The 11750-nt window shown below is 40.6% G+C and overlaps 2 protein-coding genes across 2 annotated transcripts in view; both read right to left on the bottom strand.

The window, feature by feature from the left end:
• LOC119280280 (probable Histone-lysine N-methyltransferase ATXR5) overlaps positions 1-4135 on the bottom strand; it is a 7195-nt gene extending 3060 nt beyond the window's left edge. Inside the window, exon 1 of the mRNA XM_037561182.1 lies at positions 4079-4135. Within this exon, the coding sequence (XP_037417079.1) occupies positions 4079-4135 (57 nt within the window). The remainder of the gene's footprint in view (positions 1-4078) is intronic.
• Positions 4136-6002: 1867 nt separating this feature from the next.
• On the bottom strand, positions 6003-9630 carry LOC119278863 (uridylate kinase-like). Its single transcript, XM_037560210.1, has 7 exons — positions 9395-9630; positions 8792-8939; positions 8648-8701; positions 8297-8388; positions 7425-7651; positions 6487-6663; positions 6003-6409 (listed from the first exon to the last, which is right to left on the bottom strand). The coding sequence occupies exons 1-7, from the start codon at positions 9613-9615 to the stop codon at positions 6252-6254; spliced, it is 1077 nt and encodes a 358-aa protein (XP_037416107.1). The 5' UTR covers positions 9616-9630; the 3' UTR covers positions 6003-6251.
• Between the last annotated feature and the right edge of the window lie 2120 nt (positions 9631-11750).

The following is an 11750-nucleotide window of genomic DNA, read 5'->3' as shown; positions in this document are numbered from 1 at the left end:
GGCTGTGACTCGGCGAGGCCGGTGGGCTCCTCTCACTCTGTGTCGCCTTCGCCGTTGGGGGGGGGAGGTGCGTAAATAGGAGAAACCCGGAGGTGACCGTTGGAAATGTCGCCCCTCCCCAAGGCCCAACCCTCCTTGCTGCCTGCCAAATTCTGTTGAGCCCACAGTTTCTTTCCTCTTAAGGATCCAAAATTTCAAAATCTTTTGAAATCCTTTCGCACACACTCACATACATTGTGTTCACAAGCCAAGTGATTTTGTTTCGATCCTCTTGGACCAATGCTGGAGCGCGGGACAATGCGGGAGGGTACCGCGCGCGTGTTCGGTTACAGCGCGGGAATGAGTACGTGCGGTGCCGTGGCGCGAAGGGTTAACACATTCTTTTTTGAATTACGTGAGATTGAAAGCTGGTGTGAAAAATCATCAATGTTACAGCGCGGGAACGGGCACGTGCGGTGCGGTGCCGTGGCGCGAAGGGTTAAAATGTTTTTTTTGTTTAATTACGTGAGATCGACCGTTGGCGTGAAGAAATCTGTTCGAGATGATAGGTTCACCTGCCGGAGGGTGATGCGAGCATGCCAGCGCCCGCATGGAGAGATAGAGACGGCATTATTGCGGTGGACTGATATTTTTGGAAATTAATAAACGCCGGCCAAAAAGAATATATTCTCTCGCTGGAAATGTAGACGGAATTAATTTCGGTCATTTATTATTTTCAAATTTCTACAACGGAAATATCTTCCTGTAAATTGGACGTTATTACTTTCGACCATTTATTATTTTAAAATCTCTAAAATGCAAATATCTTCCTGTAAATTGGATGTTATTAATTTCGAGCAATTATTGTTTTCAAATTTTTAAAAGGGAAATATCTTGCTGTAAATTGGTTGTTATTAATTCTGAGCATTTATTCTATTCAAAAATTGAAAAGGAGACCTCATTCTGAATTGCCACGCGGCCTTTTCCCCTGAACTTGAAATCGCTCCCTGGTGTTACCAATGGAGGTTTTTTTGGATGGTAATATCTGGGGAACGTTCTGTGGGAGCATTTTCCCAACGAACGCTCAAATTGTCATGCAATTTCAACTAAAGTTGTCATGGCAATTTTACAGAACTTTTCATGATCGGAAGATAAAGTTGCCATGTATCGCCAAAAAATGCCAATGATTTTGATTTATTTATTTTTGCCATCCATTTGATCTGAATCCAATGGTTGTGGGGGCGTTCACTAAGATCTCCCTCCTAGGGAACGTTCGACAGTTATTATTTCCCTTTTTTGTACTTATGAGTTGTTGATTTTTCTTCTAAGAGTTTTCGAGTTGTTCTTGGAGGTTCGGATAATGTAGAATGTTCTATTAATAAATGGGAAAAATATGTGAGGTTGACGGAGTTATGAGGGTTGTAAAGACACTGTTCACTAGCAAATGGATGGATATGGGTATTCCGTACGATATCGTACCGTATGTATTCGAGTCCACGTGAAAACTTGCGAGCATAGATAAATATAGGGTTCATTGTTCACCTACCGCGCTGGTGTGAATAGACCATCGCCCATGTAGAGAGATATGGACAATATTAGTGTAAGATATTAAACTACAATAGTATTACGATATATTCATACTTAGAGTAAATAACAAATGCCAGTAGTGATATTTATTCCACTATAAAAAAATTAGACTTTACGTTTTCAAGCATTTTTAAAAGATTAGAAAAGAGATCCTCTCCATATTACCATGTGACTTTAACTATTTTTCAAAATTTTAAAATCACACCATCTCTGAGATTACCAAAATATGGCATATAGATCAGCAATGTTTCTTTTCAGGGGACGGGAGTTATATTTTGGTCCTATTGGATTACTATCGAGGATGGAATAATGTAGTGTATTCCACTATGAACGATGAAATGAGGTTAATGTAGTTACATGGATTGTACGGACACAGTTACACTCGCACGTGAAAATGGATGTGTGTGTTCCATATGATGCCTTATCGCGAAGAGTTAATGTGTCTTTTGAGTCATAGGAAATCATTGTGCGAGCGCCGATAAATTCTAGAGATGATATGCTCACCTACCGTGGTGTAGTGAATAGACCACCACGTACATGGAGAGACAACGCCATTGTGATATGTCATTTGTTTCATAATTCAAATGAATCCATTAACGCTTTTCGATTTTGAGAGTGTGTTGGCCTGCTCTCATGCCGACTCGCCATGTCCACATAGTTGGTGTTATAGTTGACGGAAATCTGACTTGTGTGATCAATTTGTGTTATTTTTGAAGTTTTTTTATTTCACCCACCATGCAAGTTTGCGTACAATGGATGCAATTAACTCTATACACGATGGAAAACAATGAAACACACGAGGGCAATGACGTTGTGTAGGTCGTACAGACACTACCGTGCACATGCAATGGATATGGGTGTTAATTACGAGTGCGATGCCTTGTGGTGAAGAGTTGATGCATCTTTTCTATCGTAGATGTCATCATGCGAGTGCTGATAAAACCCTAGGGTTGATATGTTCACCTACTGCAGCATAGCAAATAGATCACCATCTTTTGAAAAAAAAAACCTCATCCACATTATCATGTGGCTTTATTCTTATTTCTACCATTTTGAAATCACATAGTCTTGCTTCCCAGTTCTGTTAGTACCAAATTATGGCATATAGTTTAGCACTTGTCTCTTCAAAGGACATGAGTATTATTTGGGTCCTCTTAGACTATTGTTGGAGCGTAGAATAATGCAGTACGGTCTGTTTTGGACAATGAAAAACATGAGGTTGATGAAGTTATGCGGATTGTACGGATAAAACGCGCACGTGAAATGGTTATCATATGGCACAATGCCTTGTTGCGGCGAGTTGATGTGCCTTTATGAGTCACATGAAATTATCTTGTGAGCACCGACAAATCCTATGTTTGGCAGCTTCACCTACCATGGTGTAGTGAATATATCACCAGCCATGTGGAGAGATAGGAATGATTGCTGTGATATGACCTTTGTTTCATATTTTAGGTCCATTTTTGCTATAGAAGTAGATGTTACTACCTTAAAAAAATCAAAAAGAGAACATATCCACATTACCACATGACCTTTTTTTCAGAATTTGAAACCACATTGTATGTTCCACCAGTTTCAAAGTTATGGCATATAGATTACATTTTTTGTCCTTCGGGGGAGGGGAGTTTTATCTTTGGTCCTATTGGACTATCGAGGGTGGAATGAACGATGAAGATGCATTAGGTCAATAAAGTTATGTGGGTCGTACGAAAACAATGCATTGACTCAATCGATATGGGTGTTTCGTATGATGCCTTGTCATGAAGAGTTAATGCATCTTTTTGTGTCAAGTGAAATCGTCTCACGAGCGCTGACTAGGGTTGATATCTCCACCCACCGTAGTGTAGTGAATAGATTATCACCCATGTGGAGAGACAGGAACGATATTATTGCGATATGTCCTTTGTTTCATATTTTAAAAGAATTATTTCACAACAAAAAGTACATGTCATTACTTTAAGGCATTTACTGTTTTTGAATCTTACAAAGGAGAACCCTGTCCTCTTTAGTACTCGGCTTTTTCTTTTTTCTTTTCCAAAGTTTGAAATCGCATCTTCTTCCTCACTGAATTTGTCGGTGGTAAGTTATATCTTTTTTATTTCTCCAAGGGGATCCTTTTTTTCTTTTTTTACTCCTTTTAGATTAGAGTTGCAGTAGAATACTGTAGGAAGTTATATCATGAACCGTGGAACCACCTCACTGGCACAAGAAATGCTTGAATTGTCAAATGTCATATACGTTTTCTACTGAAAATAACATTTACTTTTGGGCCATGTGCTCCCGAAAATTCAAAGGAGTGCTCGTCCTCGCATACTCTCGGTATCACCGTCCGCTCGTTTCTTTCGGGATAGGAGCGGGAGGGTGTATGTGTATTAGCCTGGTACGCGTCCTGTACGCGTCCTATTGTCGTTCCGTTAGAACCAAACAGGAACGATCCTCCGTCTTGAGCCGTGCTACCGCCATGCCGTCATGGTGCTGGCCTGCTGGGAGTCTTGCGAGCAGCGGTAGCGACAGAGGTGCACAGCGAGGCGGAGGTGATGCCGAGCACCGCCATGGTGGAGACGGGCATGGCGAGTTATGCATCAGCGACCAAGTCGGGCATGCATGGCGAGCCCATTCTTGCCGTAGCTCGTTGTTGTCGGGTATCCAGCGTCGCCTTGTCATGCCAACGTGCTCAACGTTATCATTCTCGCGGGTGTCGCCTTGCATGTTGTGGACAACCTTGTCTTCCTGCGTAACAACTTGTTATCGCAACTTGTTACGCAGGAAGACAAGGCGGCGCCGCCACTGTTCATTCATACACAGGGCGCAGACACGATGGAAGCCGCTGGAGCTTTGTATGACAACCCACACGTGGCGGCGACGGGGTGCAGGCTGTAGATAGGCTAACGGTGTATGCTTAGACCATCGCGGACATGGTTCGTTGTGTCTATGAAGCCCAAGACCTGACCTGAACGATGGCGAGAAAGATCCCGTGCATGGCTGTCTCTTGGAGATTACGCATCCATGCATGTTGTTCCCCGTAGTATTTTATAGCTCAGTATTTCATCGATAGCTAACTATAGTTATGCCATACGCTGAGTCCAGCAACCTCAGCGAGTGATGTACTCCCTCCCTGCTCCCTCCCAAATAAATTAATAGACTTTATTTTATCTTAGACAATTTAAATTGCTCATATCTTTTAAAAGTATAAGTTCATTGTAAAATAATTTATATATTTGAACTCCGGGCGCCAAGACCTTTAGAACAAGACCAATCTTGGATATATTTCAGATACGTTCAAATTTTGACGACATATTTCACTAGAAAAATGTGATACAATCCTATTTTCATTAGAAACCCGTGGTACAATCCTATTTTCATTAGAAACCTGTGAAACCAAGCTATTTCACTGGAAACCTGTTTAATCAAAATATGAAACTGAAATGTCAACTAGTGAAACCGATTATTTCAAAATGTGTAACGGTTTATTTCAAAAGAATGAAATATGTTATTCCAATAATGTTTAATTGAAATAGATGTGATTTTTGTGAAACAGGCCGGTGAAAAGTGAAATATGGGTTCTGAAAATGAAAACAATATGAAACTGAAATGTCAACTTGTGACAATTATTATTTGAAAATATGTAACCGTTTATTTCAAAAGAGTGAAATACGTTATTTAAAAAATGTTGAACTAGAATAGATATGATTTTTCATGAAATAAGCCGGCGAAAAGTGAAATCTGGGTTCTGAAAATGAAAACAATATGAAATTGAAATGTCAACTTGTGAAATTGATTATTTGGAAATGTGTAATAGTTTATTTCAAAAGAGTGATACATTTTATTTCAAAAATATGGAATTTAAAATGTATGCAAAATCAGTCATGTTTTAAAGGCCTAGGACATGAGTTCAATTTGTTTTTCAAATCAGTATGTTGGTTCAAAAGATTTGACCGATTTAAGTTAGCAAAGATGAAATAAATGGATGCATTTGTCGGGGAGAGAAGAGAGAATAAGCAACCCATGCATGCAACCCTACGGTACGGCCGTACGTCGTCATACACATTCAAAAGCTGCATGCAAAGGAGCCCACATAAAGTTGGTATTCTCACGTAGTATTTAATTGTGAAACTGTTTGGCTGGTTTATAATCAAAAGATGGCACACATCCACATGAAAAGCATCAACGGCTGAACCTTGCACGGTACCAGAATCGCCTCTTTCTTAGGCCCAAAATGCACACGTGCATGTCACCTGATCTCTGTCCGGGTATTGTACTACAACATTGGACATTCTCTTTTCTTAGGCCCAATGCCAATCATACATGGAAGGCGCATTTTGGTGACAAATCTGTGATATCAAATGGCACTGATCTCGAACCTGTAAACATATCTGCGTTTTTCAAAATAAAACATACTGTTTGGACCTCCAACAATTTTTTTTCAGTAAAGAAAATAGAGAGGAAACCAGACTCTGTTGCTCACCAATACCATCAGGAGCAATAGAAGTATTATTTAGGTTCAGCCACCATACATGCCACAGGAGACTACTCCTACATTCTATCATACACAGCATAGCAGCAGTTTTCTGCGAATTTTTATGTCCAGAGTGGTTTCTCTTCTTCGAGTATTACAATCGAACCGGTACTACTTGGATAGCTAATCTATTCTATAATCCAGCTAGGGAGACAGGCAGCTCTTGGATTCACCACTCACTAACCAAGATCTTGTCTTCTTGATCCAGTGAACCGTCCGTGCTTTCGCGGTATTCCAGATTCCTTGTGCAGCCTATGAAGGTACCGACCTTCTCGCCGACGATGGCTTTCGCGATGTTTCCAGTGTTTTGGAGGTTGAACACGACAACTGCAAAATTTAAGCACCAAGATCAAAATCGAGGATCGGAAACAGTAAGAAGCCTCAGAAACCGATATCGCCCGTACCAGGAATGTTGTTCTCCTGGCATAGTGTGACGGCAGTCATGTCCATTACTGAGAGGTCTCTTGAGATCACCTCGTTATAGCTCACTGTCTCGAGAATGCGGGCATTTGGGTTATGCTTGGGGTTCGCATCATACACACCATCAACATTTGTTGCCTTGAGCACTACCTCTGCATTGACTATACACATAATACAAGAAGAATGGTCAAGGCAAAATAAACAAAGGAAAAAAAAGTTACTATTCAAAAAGTACTGTTCATTTCAAAAGTAGCCTATACCTCATAATAATATGTTTCTATAGGCACAACACAGATTGTGATTTATCACTGTCTATGTAAAGAAATTAGTAAACACACTATAACTAGAGGCCAACAATGCTGCCAATGGGCTAGCACAATATTGTAGATCTGTACTGTGTGGTTGTTTTTTTGCTAAACGTTGTGCCAGCCTGCGTGCTGGGCCAAGTTGACCATGATTGTAACCGTACTGCTATTCACTAATTAATAAAAGAAAGGTAATACACTGTAACTGTCCCAGAAAAATAACGCTAGAACCAGAAACCAGCTTAAATAGATGCATTGTTTCTCTAACCTAATTGTTGGACTGTCATTTTTCATTTTCAACTTAATACGCACAGGGATCTTCATTAATACTTAATATACTTAATACATCATCAAATAAACTCAGTGGAGTGCTTATGTGGGTAGTCATGTAGTCCCATTACCCACAATTGCAAGGAGCATGACAATTAATAAGATGAAAAAAATATACTGAATGTTTCACGGTATTACATATATGTTGATAAACCTATGGCATGAGAAGACACTGGACTATCAAGAACCATTCATAAGCACCAGTTTTTCTAAGTGAAAGAAATTTCTCCAAGTTTTAATGATTAAAGCGGTTCATACTGCATAGCGAAGATTAAGGACGAACTCACTTTCTGCACAACGGAGAGCAGCAGCTGTATCAGTTGTAAAGAATGGGTTCCCTGTCCCAGCAGCAAATATAACAACTCTTCCTTTCTCTAAATGCCTGATTGCTCTTCGGCGTATGTATGGTTCTGCAACTTCTGAAATACGGAATGCAGTTTGGACACGGGTCGGTATCCCAATGCTCTCCATTGTTGCTTGAAGAAATATTGCATTCATCACAGTGGCCATCATACTGAATTGGGGGAAAGCAGAAAAAAAGGTTGCACGGTCAGATTCAGCCCCAAATTATTTATTATAACGATAAATCATGTGGTTACTTAACAAGAAATGCCTTTGTACCAAAAAGATAATGGACAGAAACTAGGTTATAAGTTACAGGTGGCCTTGAGCTTGCACAAAAATGCAGACAACATACAGTCATGGATTAAATGGTTTCTAAGATGCAACTATAGTTACACTCAGTTAGTTAGTGAATGGAAATTCCTATTCTGGCAGATTGCGATGTGCTTACATGATGGGTACGGTGAGCTACAAATATTATACTAGTCAAAGTTGGCATGAATTATGGTTTGTAAGATGCAACTATATTTACATTCAGTTGATTATTGAAATGAACTTCTTGTTCTAGCAGATATAAATGTGCTTACGTAATGGGCACAATGAACCACAACAGTACAAACATTAAACTGGCCAAAAAGTTGGCATGAATTAAATAACAATAACGCTTCTGCCCCTACCAAAATGTGTTGATATTGCATGGCTCATAGCATATCTCATGGCATTTGGACTTCTTTTCTAGGCTATTTGGCAGCTGACCACAGGTTGATAGAATTATTTAATACTGCAGTTTACAACAGGCATGGAGTATAATTCATACCCGATGTAATCTGCAGAGGAGCGGTCAAGACCACTACATCCAGCCCAAGAGGCCCCACGGAAGATATTGCCGCCACCAACAACAATAGCGACCTGGAATTACTCTCCTTTTTAAATGTAAAAGCACATTATTCTACTAGAGAAGACAAGAGAAACATATACACATAACATGAGAACTCTGGCTTGGAATGCATTGCAATTCAAGTGTTGAATTAATACCATCAGACCGAAACAACCCAAATTCACTTCATTTGGTGCCAGTCTATCTATTTGGAATGAATCACTTTCATTGTTCATAGATGTAACCCAATAAATAACCAGCAAAAAAATGAAGGCAGCACAGATGGCACACCTCTACGCCTAGTTTGGTGACGGAAGCGACCTCTCTTGCAATTGCCATTGTAACCTGCAAAAGACCACGTAATTACATTAACTACATGATGTACAGACACATGAACCGTTAAATTCAAAGATACAGCACCAGAAGCAGCCTCACCTTTGGGTCAATGTTTTCCGTATGATCCCCGGCAAGCGCTTCGCCGCTTACCTTTAGCAAAACCCTTTGCCATTTATATGGCCTTTTAGACCTGGAGCTTTCATCAAGCATAAGGCCGTTCAACTGTGGCATCAGTGATGCCTGACTTCTGCCAAATGAAAGAGGGCAGGGTGCATCATGAAAGTGCTTCAACTGAATGAAATCGACAGGCAAGCAGCTAACTGCATCAGGACCTAAAGAGAAGTCGTAATTGACGATCTTTGCCGTGCATGACAACAAATAGAGAGAAATTGATATTGATATGTATGTAGGAAGCCACTACCGACTCAAATAAGCTGCCTATGGCTATGGATGGCCGCGGTTCAGTGGCATGACCGCCACTGATATCATCTAGTGAAATATTTAGCCCTGTCAGTGACGCCGTCCGCTACAGCTAACTTATCTTGCCTTGACTCTCCAGGTGAACAGACTCGGCACGACGCGGAGGCATTCCGTCGAACACTCCACCCGCGCACTCGCCACGGCGACGTCAGGCCAAAGCGGGCAGCCTTGCCGCGAAAACAAAGGAAAAACGAACCGTGCAGGGACGGCGGGGCCGCGTACCCGTTACCGGAGTAGGAGCCGTTGCCGTTGCTGGAGTCGGCGGCGGCTGCGGCGGCGGCGACGGAGGCGCGGGAGGGCGCGGCGGCGAGGGAGAGGAGTGGGTGGGGCGCGCGGCGCCGGAGCAGCGCCGGCGAGGAGGAGGGCGGGGAGGCGGCGGGCTGGGGCGAGGGGAGGCGGAGGCGGAGGAGGGAGGAGGGGGACACGCCGGCGGCCGCCGCCATGGTGGCCGGGTGGAGTGAGGAGGATGGGAATGGGAATGGGAATTTTGCTTGACGAAATCCACGCGAGCGAGCGAGAGATATTTTTTTGAACCGGACGGAATCGGATAGCGGTCCGTGCCCGTGCGTGCCTTCGCTTTCGCCGGGGTCGGAGCCGGGCCTGCTGGGCCGTCGACGGGCCAAGAGAGCGGCCCAGCGCCCAGCAAGCCCGAACACCACGGATTTTTCTGTTTAGAAAAGAGAGCTCCTCGCCAGCGCCTTCAGCGGGAATCTCCTTCCTATTGGACGCACGTTGCGTCAAAGTGTCCGCCGGGCCCATCAATCATGTTGCAGGTGTTTCTCGGTTTTGGGAATCTTCAATAAGGTTCTCTGAACCGTTTTTCCTGTTTCTTTCTGGTTTTTCGGTTTTTCGTTTTTCTGTTTATTTTTTTCTTGATTTTTTATTTTATTTCCCTTTTTGTTACTTTTTCCCTTTATTTTTATGTTTCAAGTTTATTTATCCTTTTTTTAAAGAGTTCATCTTTTCAAAATTGTTTGGAAACTAAAAAAATGTTCGTGCTATAAAAAAGTTCAACTTTTACAAAAATGGTCGTGTTTTTACAAAATTGTTTATAAATTCATTTTTTTTTCCATTTTTACAAATTGTTCAGGAATTTCAAGAAATGTTCCCATTTTTCAGAAATTATTTGGAACGTTTTTGTTCTTGTATTGAAAACTTGATCACAAATTCTAAAAATATTCTTGATTTCGAATTCTTGGTCATGTATTCAAAATTTGTTCATGAATTTTGTTAGGATTTTCAGAATTGTTCTCCGTTTTGAAATTTGTTCTAAAAATTCAAAATATGTTCCTGATTTAAAAGATTGTTCCTGTTTTTAAAATTTTCGCTCATAATGCAAAAATGTTCATATTTAAAAGGATGTTCGGAATATTAAAAATTGTCCCTATTTCCAAATGCCTTTTGCATTTTTCAGAAAATGTTCGGCAATTTCAACAAATGTTCCTGCTTCTCAAAAATTGTTCAAGAAATCAAAAAATGTTCCCATTATCAAAAACTGTCTCACAAATTCAAATACTGTTTGTGTTTTCAAAAATATGTTCTGGACTTTTGAAAAAAGTTCAACAATTCAAAAAGAGTTCCTATTATCAAATTTTATTCTCAAAATTAAATAAGGGTTTGATTTTTCCAAGAATGTCAGGAATTTCAAAAAATGTTTGAACTTTTCAAAAATTGTTCCCATTATCAAAATTTTGGTTCTCAAAATTCAATAAATATTCGGGTTTTCATCAAATGTTCAGGAATTTCAAAATGCTTTCTGTCGAAAAATGTTTAAGTATTTTTGAAATTTTTTAAAAAAATCCATGTTCTTCAATAAATCATCGGATTTTCAAACATTGTTCATAGTAAAAAAATCACAATTTCCAATTAAAGTTCGAAAAAAATCAAAAACCTGTACGGATTCTGCTATGGAATTAGTTCTTATACCATCATGCTCCCAATTTTACACGAACGTTTGTTAGCTCCACTGGTTAGCTGCTCTCGTACAAAAGGTGGATGTCCAAAGTTTGAACCGTAGTTAGGATTTTGGGCGCTTCCTTTTTCCTTTTTAACATCGCATGGCTACTGTACAGCAAACAAGCAGGGTCCCTGCGTGCGTCGCATGGCTGTTCGACGCAAAACGCGTCGAATAGGAGCTCCCCCTTCAACGCCCGTTAGCGAACTCTACGCCCGCTGCATTGCTTGCATGGCTTGGCCCAGCAACGCGCGCTGGCTCCCGCTCGCTCGTTAGCCGCCCACTCGATTGCTGGCTCACGCTAGATCACTTGTTTCTTTTTCTCTTCCCCAAAATTGCTGCATTATGTCATGATTTCTCTTAGGAAAAAAAACTAACCGGTTTTCTACAGTACATACTCTTGTTCTTCAGAAAAAGTTCATCGAATTCGATTTTTTTTATTGAAATTTAGAAAAAGTTCATCAAATTTCAAAATTGTTCATCAAATTTGCAAAAAAGTTCATCAATTTTGGAAAAAAATGGTCGAATACGAAAAAAAGTTCATCAAATTTGAAAAAAGTTCACTGAATTTAAAAAAGTTCATCGAATATGAGAAAAAGTTCATCGATTTTGAATTTTTTTATC

Source organism: Triticum dicoccoides, chromosome 3B (assembly GCF_002162155.2).
Source record: "Triticum dicoccoides isolate Atlit2015 ecotype Zavitan chromosome 3B, WEW_v2.0, whole genome shotgun sequence".
Taxonomy (NCBI): Eukaryota; Viridiplantae; Streptophyta; class Magnoliopsida; order Poales; family Poaceae; genus Triticum; species Triticum dicoccoides.
Note: the sequence above shows the minus strand (reverse complement) of the source record. Positions and strands in the feature narration are given on the sequence as shown.